The sequence below is a fragment of the Aythya marila genome, assembly GCF_965140915.1.
Source record: "Aythya marila genome assembly, chromosome: Z".
In the NCBI taxonomy this organism is placed as follows: Eukaryota; Metazoa; Chordata; class Aves; order Anseriformes; family Anatidae; genus Aythya; species Aythya marila.
The window spans coordinates 26553867-26570429 of NC_139080.1; the positions used below are offsets into that span (position 1 = coordinate 26553867).

The 16563-nt window shown below is 44.8% G+C and overlaps 1 protein-coding gene across 1 annotated transcript; it reads left to right on the forward strand.

Moving 5' to 3' along the window:
• The first annotated feature begins 1665 nt into the window (after positions 1 to 1665).
• ENC1 (ectodermal-neural cortex 1) lies at positions 1666 to 13486 on the forward strand. Its single transcript, XM_082784319.1, has 3 exons — positions 1666 to 1901; positions 6454 to 8266; positions 12150 to 13486. Exon 2 carries the CDS (start codon positions 6466 to 6468, stop codon positions 8233 to 8235), a length of 1770 nt encoding a protein of 589 aa, XP_082640445.1. The 5' UTR covers positions 1666 to 1901; positions 6454 to 6465; the 3' UTR covers positions 8236 to 8266; positions 12150 to 13486.
• The last annotated feature ends 3077 nt before the right edge of the window (positions 13487 to 16563 follow it).

Genomic DNA, 16563 nt, shown 5'->3' on the forward strand with positions numbered 1-16563 from the left:
CTGTGTAAGCCTTGTATGTTGTCCTCTCTACAGACTTCAATTTTCACTGACCGTTCCTCATCACAATGAGCAAAATCAGTCCCATGGCACAGATGTCATCACTGAGCAATAGATTAATAACGTTGCCATTTCTGTTTTTCACTCATGGTGATCACTCATCTGCCTGTTTGAAGGGAGCAGAACAGATCTAACACTGCAGGAAGTGATGTATCCCTTGTTTTTTGGTTGTATTTGATGATAAAATCTGACTTTCTGATACCTGACTATGGAGAATTCACCATAATGTAATTAGCACCACTAGGGCAGGATTTGAGTGGAATCTCTGCAGGCTTTGCTGGGGAAAACTGGGAGAAAAGAAGGATCAAAATATTTTGTGGGAAATATTATGACGAAAGGAGAAACCCAGACTCGCAATATGGACAATCTATGGTGCAAGAAAGGTCAAACATTCACAGCCTAATTCAAAATTCACTGAACCTGCTTGACTCAAGTGAGCATGGAGTCCATGAGTACCTCTTGTGTAGGGTCATTTACAATTTCCAAGAGCTTCTCACACCTAGATAGCTTTGAAATACACTTTATTTATTACATAGTGATACACAACATTTTCAGACCTTGCAATCTCCAATTCTTCATGTCATAATCAAACAGTACTGTAAAAAGAAATAGCCTGTGAAACAAATTACTCTCATCTGCTCTCTGCTTAGGCACGCTCTCTGCGCCTGCATACCTCCCCTGGCCCTCATGTAGAATGTAGAATTTCAGATGTGTCCTGCTATACGCTGAGTGTGTGCTTATCTGCAGTCTTTGCAGTCCAGCAGCAGGAATACAAGTAACCCCCTGCAAGCTAGTGAATTGCTTACAAGGCTTCTCTCCAACAGGAGAGATGTAGGTGACATTTCTTTATGGGGAACAAATGAATTCTCCAAACTGTTACATGCAGCTAGGAGTTTCCTGCTGGTGGGAGCAAATAACTGCTCTTATCTTCCTTCAAGCTTCTTTAGACTAATGCCATTGCGGCAAACTGTGTTAGCAAATGGCAAATCAGCATTGTGCACAATGTGTAGAAGGGTGTCGTGCATTTTTAATTTCGTTGCTGTTGTTGAGAGCTGCACAATACCATTGTGTAAACACCGCTGTTATGTTTAGAAAATGTTTATTTCCGAAATCGGCCTTTTTGCACAAGAGCGTTTTTCTCATGCTTGGTTAATGGGCAAATAATTAAAGCCAGGCTCCAGCTTCCCGGCGGGGCGAGGGGCAGCGCGGCGCTCGCAGCCCTCGGGACCCTTTGGCGCGAGGCTCCGCGCATCCTCCGCGGGGCTCCGCGCACATCGGGAGCCCGGCTGCTTGTCCCACACCCCGGGCGGCTATTTTCCCCGTCTGCCGAGCGGAGCGCTCCCTCTCGGCCGCTGCGGGACCCGCGGGAGCCCCGCGGCCCCGTGCGGGATGCGGGCTTACGTGACAGCGCTGCTGCTGCTACTGCTGCTGCTGCTGCTGCTGCTGCTGCTGCTGCTGGTGCTGCCGCCCGCTTCCCCCACGTCCCTCCCCCGGGTGTCACCCAGCCGCTTTGCATGCGCTGTCCGCCCGCCCCCCGCCCATATACCCCTTCCCCGCTCCGCCGCCGAGGCAGAGCTGCGGCCCGGCGGTGCCAGCATCAGCAGCAGGAGGAGCAGCAGCGGCCGCCCCTTTCTTCTTTTTCCTCCTTCTCCTTCCCTTCTTTCTCCCCTCCTTCCCTGCTCGGCCCGCCTCCCTCCGGCGGCACCACCTCCGCCCGGCAGCGCAGCCTGCCCGGCCGCCTCTCCGCGCCCCTCCGCGCCCCTCCGCGCCCCGCTGCCCTCCCATGCGCGGCGCTGCGCCGGCCGCGGAGGCACAGGGGACGCCGCGGAGCCGCTGCTGCTGCTGTAAGTCGGTGCCCGGCGACCTGTTGCGCGGCCGCGGAAGGGAAGCGGGAGGGCTCCGCACCGCTCCGGGACGGGGGGATTGGGGTAGGGGGCTCCGCGGCCGCGCTGCGCCCCGGGCACGGCACGGACCGTGCTGCCCCGAGGTGCCGGTGATGGGCACCGGGGGTCCCCGCTGCCCCCGGGGAGCCCTGCCGGGGGTCGCGACACCCCCCGGCGGCGGTGGGGAGGGACCGGGAGCCGCGGGGCTGGCTGCGGAGCGGCTGCGCCTGCCCCCGAGCAGAAAGTTTTGCACGTGGTGGTGGGTCTGTAAAGGGCAGCGCAAGGCGGCCGGGCTCCTCGCACTGTTTCTGGGGAGGAAAACTGAAGTTTTGGTTTCAGAGAGGGCGGGGAGGGGGAGTCGCTTGGGCATCGAGACCGGGTGAGCTGCGGGGAATCCAGAGCCGGGTTTCTTTGTCTGCGTGCGGTGAGCAGCGCTGCATTCCTTGCAGGAGCAGCGTGCTCTGCTTTCCGTCCCGCTGCAGGTCCCAGGAAGCCGCCAAGGTCCTCCTGGAGGAGCTGGGGCGGGATCGGGGTCCGGCTCTGCGGGGCTGGTGGCAGCGCTGCGGGGCTAGCGACTGAAGGCAGGACCGGTTCAATCAATGGGACGTACAGCAGACTGCCTCTCCTCCAGCCGTTTCACTGATCCTGCACAAAATTCAACCAGCCCCAAGTAATTACAGGGTCGTAGTAAAATGACTCTGCACCGTGGCTGTGTCAGTAATTTGAAAATACCTATTTTTACGCTTGGTTTAGGCTGAGACCTGCATGCTGCTGAGCTCCAAAGAAGTAGGGCAGGGAGTCTTGTTCAGCCTTAAAGTAGTGTTTACTACTGGGCTGCTGTGACAAGTAGCCTGTTGAAGTGTAATTATAAATCAAAGTCTTGGTTGAACCTCTGCTCCTAGATAAAATCTATATCTGTAATTTGCTGACCACTTCTTGTCTTTTACATACAAATATTTTTATTTCTAAGGAAAAGTTGCCTGAAGGGAGTTGACTCATTTTATTCAAGATGAACATTTGCTCACTGACTGTAAATTACCTCCGCTGAAGAATTTGAGGCTTGCATAATTTCCAGCAGCAAATAGAGAAATCAGAGATGTCATTTATGCCGTTTAATATTCCAGTGAGATTCTGGACCCAGCTAATTGTTAGGACCTGCTAAAGGACGCTTACAGAAACACTGCTTGTTAGTAAATTGTGATAATTGCCTTTAAGGGTGTTTGACTAGTCCATGTGTGAGCTAATCTCAGCAACCACAGCGGAGGAAAGAGATGCGTATAGATATGTATCTTTGCTCTGTTTGGGGAAATATGTTAGCTTATCTTAAATGTGAATTGGCATACTTTGAATTCTTCTCAATAGATGACATTGTGGTGATAAAGGTGATGTTACTGGAACAGTTAAAGACCAGGGTATGTGAAATGGACAAGTGGTTCATAAGACATGACATCACTCACAGAAAGACACGGTCTTCTGTTCTAGTGGGGTGAAATGCTGAATGCCTTTCTCAGGAGCAGTCTGAGAGCCTATCTCTCCATTTTTTAACAGTAGCGTTTGTTACTGAGGCTGTGGGTGGGCTTGGGTAACGTGCAGTGATCTGTTCCTCCCCTCTGCATATGGTCTGTAGCTCACTAGCCTCCAACGTGTGCTTAGCTGCAGGGTGGGTTTTTTAAGTTTGCATCTATTTTGTTGTGGTTGTGGGCTCGTTCTGAGCGATCCTTCGCCAGTGGTGCTTGCAGGAGTGCAGAGCCCCGTGAAAGACCTGAGCGGCTGTGTTTGCAGCCTTTGACATGAACTTTACCAGCCCTGTTTCTGAATCCTCTCTGCATGGTAAAAGAAAGTTTTCAGTGTGTTCTGAGTTCCCCCAGCATATAGGGGTACAGGATGAGAATCATGTTTCCTGGCATGCTGTAGAGATCATGGCACGCTTAGGCTGTGGTGTCTACATTATCACTTAACTGGGAGAGAGAGGAAGGGGGCAGTGAGCATCTTTAGTCTTCAGATCCTAGTGACTCTATTGTCTCTGATCAGTGGGTGTTTAGCTCCCATTCTGCTCCCTGGCAATTAGACCTTGCAGGATTAGTTCCTCAGTGCCAGGAAAGCCAAGCTGTAGACATCTAGTGAATGCTGTGTGCTGCATGGTAATGGCATTAAAAAAGGTAAAGTCTGTGGAAGTTTTAGAAACTTGCAGGGGATTCTTTGCCAGTGATGGGTTCCCCTTCCCATCTGTGTCTCTCCACGGTTTGTGTGCTAATGTTTTGAGCCATGACCCTTTCTGTAATCCTTCAGTTCCAGCAGGTTTCAACCTGAGAGTGTATGGTCAGTGTAATCTTTTTGGCTATAGATTAAGTGAGTAATTTTAGCCCAAGATTAGTGTTCAGGATCCTTGAATGGCATCTCAGTCTTTATTTGCCAGACTCTTTGCCAGTTAATACAATTGCATTAAAGATTATTTCATTTTTCTTGTAAAAGGATTTGTGCTGTGAGGATGTGCCATCCTCCCTAAATTGTTCTGTGCTGAGTGTTAATGCATTGCAAAGGCTGGCTTAGGGAACATGGTTTTAAAGCTCCTTTTCAGACTTTTGCATGGTAGAGTGAGCCAGGTGCTCTGCCTTGTGGCTGTCATGAGAAGTGTTCCTTTGCAGTTTTGGAGGAGTTTGGACTGAGCACTGTTTACTGAGCTGTATTGCTTGCTCTTTTCAATCCTATTTGAACTGCACCAGGGAAGTCGTTTTCCAGATTATAGGAAATGAGTTATGGTAGTTTTGCAGTAAGGTGTCTCTTTGTTTCTTAATTGGTGTTGGCTTGGGGGTGGTTTATTTTTTTTCCCCTGTGACTGAAGTGAAAGGTATATCAAAACCTTGCTGTTTTATCTGACAAATTGATTATTCTGTATATTATTTAGGGAGGAGGATGGTGCTGACTAAGTTGCATCTAATCTGTATTTGTTGAAGAGTGTGTGTATATTCCATATGCACAAGCAGGATGTTCTTAAATGGGGTCTGTTGGACAAATGAATCATCTGTGGTGTTGATTTTGTTGAAGGTTCTGGTCATCTGAACCTAGAAAAACAAATTATTTAGTAAAGTTTTTTGAGGGTTTTCAACCTCTTGTGTCATCTTTAAGTGTGAAATGCAGGAATAGAGTTGTACGGTATTGCTTAAACATCCTCAGGAATATGAAAATGTTTGAGTCTGTGAGAGGGGGAAGTGCATCCACGTTAAACACCTCCACAGGCAGCCCTGGGTCATGCTCTGACTTTGAGCACTGGGAGCTTCCCAGGTAGGCTCTCACCCTGTTCCTTATTTGAAGATGGGACTCTGAGCATGAGAATATCATAGTTATTAGGGAAGTCTGGTTTTCTTCTTTCTCCAAGCTTCCTCTGCAGAGAGAAGTGAGATGATTACAATAGCAATCACAGCCATAGCTTGCACTGGGCTCCATATGCTCCACCTCTTATTTGCACTGTGGCTTTTTGGCCGTTGTCTAAAAGTGGTTGCCAGTATTCCTCCTACTCCATGTGCTCCACTCTGTTTTGGCTCAACTCTTAATTAAATCTGGAATCTTGCTCCTTTAATCGCATGTAAGCCTACATATCATGGCAGATAACAGGAATATTCATCTCCAGAGAGAGACTGAACAGCTCTGTGTTTGTCAGGAGTAGAAGAACAGTATGGGGTATGCCCCATGTGTTTTATGTCTCCTCCACACCTCAGAAGTAACCAGCAGCTGTCAATGGCTTGTGCTCTGAGTACCTGACTCTTGAGGTAGCTCCATCACAGCGATGCCTCAGTGGCTTCAGCTGACAATGAAAACACAACTTTTTGCTGACTCTGGCCACATAAATGCTGTATCATTACAGCAGGCAGCTGCTGGCAGAGTTCGAGATGTAATCTCTGAAATACAATCATAATATATATTTTTTTAGGGGTTTTGCAAGTTTAAACCTATGATCCTTGCTAGGTTTTCCTTTTAAGGCTACCCTTTTTCATTCTCTGCTGTTGCATATGGAATCATTATACCAAAGCGAAGCTTCCTAATGGGATTAGTAGTTTTTTTGTTCCCTGTGCAGCTTTTGACATTCCTTAGGTATTCTGTCTGGTAGCTCTTCCTGCTATGATTCAGTACAGGAGAATGTTTCAAGCATGTGCATGTGTACATATGTAATGAATCAGCTGGTCTTGATTGGGGAAGGGTGAGAAAATCAGTCCTGGTTCCTTTTCTTTCTCCTCTGACTTACATGCTTGCACTATATTGCTATGAAAGTTGGAGATCAGGTTTCCCAAGATAAACCTGCTCTTGGGCAACAAATTTGGAGTATGTCATTTATGAAACTCATCTAACAAAAAAAATAAACACATGCCAAAGGTAGATGCAATTCTCTGTCCACTCATCTATAAATTAGGGCTTTTTCCCATCTTATAGTGAATAGTAGATACACTTTTTGATATCTAAAAGGAACAATGAAATTATTTGTCTCATTAATTGTATTATTATTTTTGTTTGTTTGTAGGTGTGGAAGAAAATGTCAGTCAGCATGCATGAAAATCGCAAATCTAGGGCCAGTACTGGCTCCATAAACATATACTTATTCCACAAGTCATCCTATGCTGATAGCGTCCTTACTCACCTGAACCTCCTGCGTCAACAGCGTCTCTTTACAGATGTACTTCTCCATGCCGGAAACAGGTCATTCCCCTGCCACAGAGCCGTTCTGGCTGCTTGCAGCCGCTATTTTGAGGCAATGTTCAGTGGGGGGCTGAAAGAGAGCCAGGACAGTGAAGTCAACTTCCATAACTCCATTCACCCAGAAGTCCTGGAGCTGCTTCTGGACTATGCATATTCCTCCAGGGTTATCATCAACGAGGAGAATGCAGAGTCGCTGCTGGAGGCTGGTGACATGCTGGAGTTCCAGGACATTAGGGATGCTTGTGCAGAGTTTCTGGAGAAAAACCTTCATCCCACCAACTGTCTTGGCATGCTGCTGCTGTCGGATGCTCACCAGTGCACCAAGCTTTATGAACTCTCTTGGAGGATGTGCCTTAGCAACTTCCAGAGTATCAGTAAAAGCGAAGACTTCCTCCAGCTGCCCAAAGACATGGTAGTGCAGCTCCTTTCCAGTGAAGAATTAGAAACAGAAGATGAAAGGCTGGTATATGAATCGGCTATCAACTGGGTCAACTACGACCTCAGTAAGCGTCACTGCTATCTGCCCGAGCTCTTGCAGACGGTGAGGCTGGCCCTCTTGCCAGCCATATACCTCATGGAGAACGTGGCAATGGAAGAACTTATCACCAAGCAAAGGAAAAGCAAAGAGATAGTGGAAGAGTCGATACGATGCAAGTTAAAGATCTTACAGAATGACGGAGTGGTCACTAGCCTGTGTGCCAGGCCCCGTAAAACTGGCCATTCGCTTTTTCTTTTGGGTGGCCAAACCTTTATGTGTGACAAGCTGTACCTGGTGGACCAAAAGGCAAAGGAGATCATTCCGAAGGCTGACATACCAAGTCCACGGAAAGAGTTCAGTGCTTGTGCCATAGGCTGCAAAGTATATATCACTGGGGGACGGGGATCAGAAAACGGAGTCTCCAAAGATGTGTGGGTGTATGACACTCTTCATGAGGAGTGGTCCAAGGCTGCTCCCATGCTGGTAGCTCGGTTTGGGCATGGCTCTGCCGAGCTGAAGCACTGCTTGTATGTCGTAGGAGGACACACCGCAGCAACAGGTTGCCTTCCAGCTTCCCCTTCAGTATCCTTAAAGCAAGTCGAACAATACGACCCCGTCACCAACAAATGGACCATGGTTGCCCCACTGCGAGAGGGAGTGAGCAATGCAGCTGTAGTCAGTGCGAAGCTTAAGCTGTTTGCTTTCGGAGGTACCAGTGTCAGCCACGACAAGCTGCCCAAAGTTCAGTGCTACGATCAGTGTGAAAACAGATGGACAGTACCAGCCACCTGCCCCCAGCCCTGGCGCTACACAGCTGCAGCTGTTCTGGGTAACCAGATTTTTATTATGGGTGGAGATACCGAATTCTCTGCATGCTCCGCTTACAAATTCAACAGTGAGACGTACCAGTGGACTAAGGTGGGAGATGTGACAGCCAAGCGAATGAGCTGCCATGCAGTGGCATCTGGAAACAAGCTGTACGTTGTTGGAGGCTACTTCGGCATTCAGCGATGCAAAACGTTGGACTGCTATGATCCCACATTAGATGTATGGAACAGCATAACAACCGTGCCCTATTCGCTAATTCCCACGGCGTTTGTCAGCACATGGAAGCACCTCCCCTCATAATTGTGTGTGTGTTGCAATTAGAAATTATCAGGTAAGAAACAGCACCTTTAAATTCCAGAGTAATAATGTTTTTCACAAAGCTTTTCAGCCGCAGCTCTGGGGAGGGTGAGTATATGCAACCCACGGGCGCAGCTGGAGCAATGAGGCACATACGTTCATGGGCTGCTGTAGGCCAGACGCTGAGGCTGTGACAAAGCCAGGTGTTGCAGGTAGCTTGCCACATTCCCTGCATCCACTGCTCTTCGTGGAGCTTTTTGCTGCATGATTTAGATGATGAAAAATGTTATTTTTGCTAGACCCTGTGCTAGTGGGGAAATGCAGAGAATCTTTTGAAACCTGAATCCCGCTCTACATTTAAATAGCAAATGCATGCTAAGCAAGGGTTCTGTGCTATTTTCCTGACTGCACAAGCCAAGTCACTGTATATCCAGTAGCTGGGATTGTAAATCCTGATCTGAAGCATGATAGTGAATTCACTTGCATTTCCAGGCAAGCAGCATGCTTTCCTCTTTGGGGAAACTTGCTGACTTACATCCACGAATGGTGTTTTACGAGCACTTCAGGCCTGGTTTTCTATCTCGCCTAAACAGCAAGGTCGCACCTGCCTGGACTAAGGTTGAATTTGGCCCATTGATACACTTTAAAGTACATATTTTTCAAAATATTTATGGACATATATGTTGGACTAGATGTAGTGTCAGGAAGACATATAATTAATATTGCTGGCTGAAATAATTACCAGTCTATAGCACACAATGTTCCAAAACAATTTAATTATACATAATGGGCCAAGCTCTTACCAGTTGCAACTTCAGCATTGTGTCTTCTCACAAGTAAGTCTCTATGTGGCCTCACTTGTTTCATTCTTGTAAATTTCTGATTTTTAGGAGGAAGGGAGAAAACATTCATTAAATAAATAAATAAATCTGGGTACCTACACATATTGCCAACATCCTTCAAAACTCTTTTTTTTTTTTCGTGCTAGACTGCTACCTGTTCCAACTAATTCCCGCTTTTCCTAATTTTTATCCTTCCAAGTGTTGCATCACTTAAAATATGTTACTGAACTTTTTCCAGAACTGTTAGTCTATGTATTTTGCAACAGATCTGGCTGACGCCTGCTAGTGTTGTATTGCTTTTCTCCCCCTGGGAGACCTCAGAACAGAATCGCTGTTACCACCAGCCAAACAAAGAAGCATAGTGGCGTTCTTAATCCTAAATAATCTGCGTGCCCTGTGAGTGGTAACTTGGTTTTGGATTTGAACTGTGTGCAATGGGACCATGAAGGCAGCCTGGTTAGAAGGTACAAGACAAGTAAATGCAGCTGAAATAATTACACGAGCTTTGCATTTGCATCTAAGTTACCTAGAGGTGCAACTGAAATAGGTTCTCCAGAAATTAGGAAGAACAGCTCATGTTTAGAGACTCCCAAGGTTCAGACCATAGTGGTGTGTTGGATTTTTTTTTTTTTCTTTTAACTTTTGCAGCTGGAGACATTTGCCCAACTCTTGCAATAAATGTCAAGCCCAAAAGTCTTTGAAGCAGTGTAGATAAAAGAATACACTCTTGAATTTAGTGGTAGCTGTGAAGTCCATTTCTCTCTGTAATCCTCCAGGTAAACTGAGGATTCACCTTGCAGTTGTCTTTCAGCCAACTGGGAGCTTTGAGTAGAGGACATGAGATCTGACCTGCTGCTTCACATGGGCCTGCACAGAAATCTCATATGAAATTGGGCAGTGTTATCTCCTTTGTTTTTCCCAGACCTAGTCTTGAGAAGGCAGGGCAAACTGTTGAGGCTCACCACATCCGAGGTGCTGGGGTGACCGCACAGCCTGATGGAGAGCAAAGCAGGCAGAAGGCTTGATTTCTGTGCGGTGGCTTCCCCACTCCCTGGGAACAACATCCTTGGTCAATTCCTACTACTACTCACTTCCAGCAGTTCTCAGTGTTATCAGAACAGTAGTATTGAATGCCCGGACTCAGGTCTGTGCCAAGAAAAATATTGACTTATTCTTCAGAGACTGACTTAATTGTTCTAACATTTACAGTGCATGAGATGGCGTGTTATATTTTGAAAGCACGTCCTCAGAATATAGCGGTGCAAAAAGCTTTCATTTGCTTTGCAATATCTTGTTAAAAGCCATTACTTTAGCTTCACTAACACACAAGATAACTGAATGAATGCAACCGCAGACTGAAATCTCTCCAATGCTGTGTGCTCATCCTGCAAAAAGTTTTTTTTTTTTTTTTTTTTTCTTCTCCACTGACTCCTGCTGCTTTGTCAGTGGGTGGGAGGGACAAAAAGGAAATTACTTCTGATTACCCTCTGTTTTCATGGCGCTGTGTGGCCCCAATCTGACAGTTTTTAGGAAAACCAGTCTGCTTTGTCCCTTTCCTCAAACTTGGGGCTTTTGAGTAGGTTGGGGATATTTTTTCATATATGTATGTATATATATATGTATGTATTTGTGTGTGTATGTGTATATATATACACATACACACACACATACACACACACACATATATTTTATATATATATATAAAAATATACATATTATATATACATTTTATATATATATAAATATACATGTGTTTCATATACATATATTATATGTATATGCATGTGTGTGTGTGTGTATATACACACACACACACACACACACATATATATATTTTATATCTATAGATATATACAAAAGTTCGTCCCATAACAGGAAAGGTTGTTTTAGCTTCAATGCTTCTGTGTGTGTTTCAATGGGAAGGAAGAATGACATGCTACACTGAAGAATGTCTAGATAATCAACACTAAATGCAGAGACCTTTTTACTTTTTTTTTTTTTTTTTTGATAACCTGTTTCAAGCCCCAAACTGCAAAAAGGCATGATTCTTGGGGTTGTTACATAGGCTTCTGTATTTCCTATAAGTGTTCCCTTTTGTGCCTTAGATATAACAGCTTGAGAGATTCAGTATGTTGAAACGAACTGTGAGTTCACTGGAGCTTCTTTGCATTGTAGTGATGGAGGATTTGACTCTGAAAATGGTAGCAGTGCTGTCAGAAATGACTGTTAACGAGCTGATGATGGTTTGGAAGCTGGCATTTTAATATGGTGTCAAAGAGAAAAAGGAAAGCACAATCTCAACATCCAAAGGCTGAATTTTTCATTGAACAATCAATTTTTATAAAAGACTCCAGGATAGAATAATTGATGCATGGTGCATTGCTCTGTGAAAAGAAATGAAGCAGATTTCTGCTCTAATGAATAGCAGAGATGTTTTAAGTAGGGGGATTAATATGACCCTTTCTATACTGTGAATAAATTCAATTCAGAGTTCTTCATGGTAAGAGGCATTGGGGTGAGACACCTTCACCTCTCCTTCTGCTTTATTCCAGCCAGGTTTGCTGTGGCCCAGTGACAGAAAAGCTTTGTGTGCAGCTGAGCTTCTGTAGAAGAGAAATGCACAAGCTTATTTCACTTAAAACAAATCCACAGACCCTGTAAACTGACGTGTTAATTTTGGGGTAACATGGAAATGTTAAAGTATGCAGGACACAGAGCCCGTCGTGTGAAGCAGCATTAGACCAGTTTGATTTCATTTTCCAATGACTGGATTTATAGCCAAAAAATTAACTGACATCTTTCTGGGGGTCAGTGGGATGGTTTGCTAAGTAGGTCTAATAAGGCAGAATCTGACCCTAAATAATTGTCGTGGCTGGTTTATTTATCAGTAGTTGGCTATTACACAAGAACACTAAGGTGGCAGGGGGCGGAGAAGCCCATCAACTGGATTGTATCCTAAGCCTAGCTTTTAGATTTTCTTTGACGTCTAACAAAAACCTTATGGCATATTGTCTCAGCAAAACCTTTTAAGCCTCCTCTCAATCTCTCTGTCTCTCTTTGTCCCCATGCTTTTAGTTTACTCCATTATTTGGAGAAGAGAATTGGAACCTCAGATCTGGAGAAATGGTTTTAATGAAGAAGAATCATTCAGCATCTCTTGCATTTGAAGAAAATCATCTGCACCTTGTAAATTACCTAACCTAGACATGAAGGAATGGGAGGAAAAAACTGTCTTCAGTGCTTCAGCACGTGGTTTAAATATGAATGAATGAATGAACCTATGATCTGGTCCTTGTGCTAGTAATTGTGGATTAATGCCACTGTTAATCAGTCCTTCAAAAGAGATAGGACTTCTCCGAGCTGTGCAGCACACAACTCCTGATTTCCATGGACTCCGCTGTTTGTATGTGAAATTTGGAATGGTTGTCACCTCCCTTTGTGACAGCTTGAAGTGCCAGCACCAGCTGCAGGGGAAGCAGGCCAGGTCTGAAGCAGTGCGATGCCGCTGTGGTTGAAGAGGCAGCGGCACGGCTGGAGAATCCCACTTGCTGGAGCGTGCTGGTCTGTGGGCACTGCCTACAGCGTCTCCTGGACCCCACGCTGCAACATGCAGCGAGTGACCTCCTAGATAAGGAAGAACACAGTGGTGAAATGTTACTGCAACAGTGGGGAACAAAAGTGATATCCCTCAAATGCTCATTGTTCCCTTTCCTCCCTGTATTTATAAGTAATTCAGACTGTCCCATTCCTGTTACGTTACTTGTTGTAGATATAGTTATTTATTGTTCTGTGCTTGCATGCTGAAACAATGCCTGCAATTGTCTTCATGTTGTAAGGGCTTGTGTGAATTGTCGTATGTTTTGCACATTTTGTGATCGCTGACTTGCTCTGCTGCACAAAGAAAGAAAACTGCTGGGTAATGGTCAGAGGTGGGAGGGAGGGAGGGGTGGCTTCCTGGTCAGAAATGGAAGGATTACAAGGCAGGATCTTAAATTACACCCATACTAAAGGAAGAAGCCATGGAGGTCACTTTCTCAGGCCACCAGCTCCCCAGGTTGCTTGTGGTGTGTCTTGTAGATGGTGTCCTTGCTACATGCCATTTGCCGGTCATGCCTTTCAACTTCTAATCTGGAAGCAGCCAAAATCACTTGCAGCTCTCTCTTTGTGCAGCTACCTGATTGCAATGCAAATACTGTGGAATAGCTTCTGGATACCAAGCCCAGGTGAAGTTGTTGTCCAAAGTTATTTATTTATTTATTGGATTAGAAAAGGGGATACTTTCAATATTAGCCACATCGACCTGAATGAGTGGAGTGTGGCTGATTCAAGAATAAAAGCAAAAAACCTCAAGATATGTTAGTGATGAAGTCTCTCTCTCTTTTTTTTTTTTTTTTTTTTTTTTATTTTTTATTTTTTTTTAAATAAAAAATAAAATAAGGAAAAAAGAGCAGCAATTTTGCACTGACCAGATTGCCTCATCAACTTGGATTTCAGATGATCATCTGAGTGGGCAGGTGTGAAAGACCCAAGTGCTTTAGCAAAACTCCCATGGGGATAGAAAATGAATTTCAAAACTCCTAGTCTTAAAAATAACCCTCAGACTCTTCTGCCTTTTGTTTCCATAGTCAGGTATGTATGTAAACACTTGGTTGCTCAGGAGCATCAGGTACAGTCCTGAGAAACTAAACTTACTTTTAAATATGTATTTTTTCTGTCTGGTCTTGAGATAGACACAAACCTACTCTTTTCCTTCTGGACTTCAGAAGCTTATTTTTCACAGGTGCTTTCTTCGCCAGATTCTGTTATGAAGCATGTATTGTACTGTGTTTTTTTTCTAAATGTTTCTGGAGCCCAACTTAACTGGCACATTCAGTAACATGGTCAGTGTGTGCTGCGGTATAAGTAAACAGGTGCATGCGTGCATGCGAAACAAAAATAGTCACATTGGTGATGCTTGCCTTTCTCTGTGTGACAGTGGTGTAGCAGTAGTTGTGAAAGCTTTGTCATCTGAAAGTATTTACACTGGTCACTGGAAGTTTCCCTGTGCTGCCTTAAGTTTGACTTGGTGTTTGGAGTAGACCCTTACATTTCAGAAATAGAGTACTTGGAGTTCTGTGAATACTGAGACAATATAAATTAGCAAAGGTATTAGCAGCTTTTTTTTTTTTTTTTTTTTTTTTTAAAGGTGAGGCCCAGCTAGATGCAAACAGTTATAGTTCCTCTGGTTAAACTGATTTGTTGAAATGATAGAATAAAAAAGTGTTTAAACCCACAGCCTCCCTCTGCCCCTCATTGGTTCCTTTCTCCTAGCTGGCTTTCAAGCAATAGGAAAACATCTTAGGTAGGATAGATCTCCCCTCTGTATCCCTTTGCTTGCACAGGTTGTCCTGCTGAAGGCTTGAACTGCTGGTGCCTCGCATCTTGTGGGTTGCTCCCGTGAGTGCAAAGTGAGCTATCACATCAGACATCCCGTGTTTTGCATGTCCTCTCCCCGGGCGCTAGTGACTGTGCAAGGTACAAGGAAGTGAAGAACCAGGTCCTCCGGGGCCCCCTTCCTTGAGTAAGGGTGTACAGGTTCAAGACCTGTTTTCCCCGTCAAACTGATTACAGTCTGGACGTGGAGCTGCTCTACACCTCTCTGCTTAGCTTGTGGTAGAAATGCTCCGCAGCACCGCGCAGCTTCCAAAAGCAGGATGAGTTTTCTGCAGCTGTTTCCAAAGTTGTGGTCTGCTTTCGAGCCCTCGATACTAATTCCTGTGTGTAGGCCAGAGGAAGCTGGAGCCAGGGTGGGCCTCTGGCTCTGCAGGGAATAAATGTGCTGGGTTCTTGCTCTGAACTGGTGTGGGGATCCTGGCTGGCTGCTGGACCGTGCCCATCCTGCGGAACACCCTGCGCTTTGAAGCGAGCACAGTTCACAGTGGAGTGCACACAAAAACCTTGGCATAAGACGAGAAGGTTCCTCTTATTTTGCAGGCTGGTTGCTGTAGAAACATGTAACAAAGGACAGCCTTCCTCTTCTGGTATAATTGTGCAGCCCCTTTTCTCTAGGTCTGACACCTGTCTGAATAAGAGTGATTAGAGCAGAATAATGTTCCCTTTCCTGGCTATTGAAGATGTGGTTCATGTACTAAAAGAAAACTGTACAAGTGAAGAAGTAAAATGTCTATGTTGTGTCTTTTTGTTTGCTACTACGTCTTAAGGTTTTGTAAAACTTGCATTTTTTATTTTTATTTTTTTTTTCACAATGTGAAACTGAAGGTCAATAAATTATTTGAGATTTTCTCTCCATGGAAGTATGATTCTATGACTTGTTTAGAGTGTTGTCTCTTCTCCCTTCCCCCCCACCCCTTTTCTCTCCATCCCCCAATGTTTTGAATCCATTATAATGTTCTTTTCATGTCCTCTTAATAAAAGGACATCAACAACATGCAGTTTACTGCTTTGGTTTAAGCTTCTGCTTCAGTTGCATTTCCCCTCCCTTTGTTCTGTTCTACTGCTGTTTCTATGATCTGTATCTCAAAGTTCAGCAGCTAAATCTCCGAGAGCCTCAAAACATTTAAGAACAGGAAATGCAAGTTTGCTGGTGCTTGCTGTACAGTTCAGCTAGTGCCTGATATGACTTGGAAGCGGTATTAAGGATCTCGAATCCTTCATAATTATTTGGCAGGAAAAAAAAATGCTGGCTGTGTATAAAACATTCCAGTTGTTTTATATAATATATACACAGAGCCAAACTCTTTGATCTATTAAGCTCATTTACATGTTTTATATATATATATATATGCTATTGATCTATGTTGGCTTGACATCTCTTTGGCCATGAGGTGTCCCTTACCTTTGTCCTGATCTAAAATAATGTTATACAGCAGCACATACCCTGGAAGTTCAGTTCCTCAGGTCTGCTAAGTACTGGCCTGCTTTCCTGCCTAGAAGAGGATTTTTCTCCAGTACATTGTGTTGGTGTGAAGGGGCACGACCTTTCTTACTTTTTTTTTTTTTTTTTTTTTTTTTTTTTTCCCCACTACCTGCTCTCCAGTTCCTTCCACAGCCCTAAAGAAGGAAAAGAAAAGGAGGCCTCCACTGGCCACAGCGCAGAGCAAGGAAGACACTGGTGCTCCAGTTGCTGTCACCAGCCTGTATGGCCTGGATTCTGGCCCTGAGAGTAAACTTGCAGTGCTTTTTCTGCATATGTAGAGAAATGCAAAGAAGTAGCAGGAAGTATTGCTTTCTGCAGGAATTAACTTTTCTGAAATCTTCTATTTTATTTATATCAAAATTCCTGTAGCTACCCCTTGAAAGTCACAGAATTCTTCAGGGTGTTTTTCATCCCCCAAAAAGCCAGGATTGCAATATTGAGTGGCTTACAAGGCCTAAGCACTGCTCAGCTTCCCGGTGTTTGAGGTATCCACAATCAGTCTTGGCTGGGGGAGTGCCTTAGGGAATCTTGAGATACAAAGGGTATTGGAAGAAATCAGCCTTCTTACAGAAT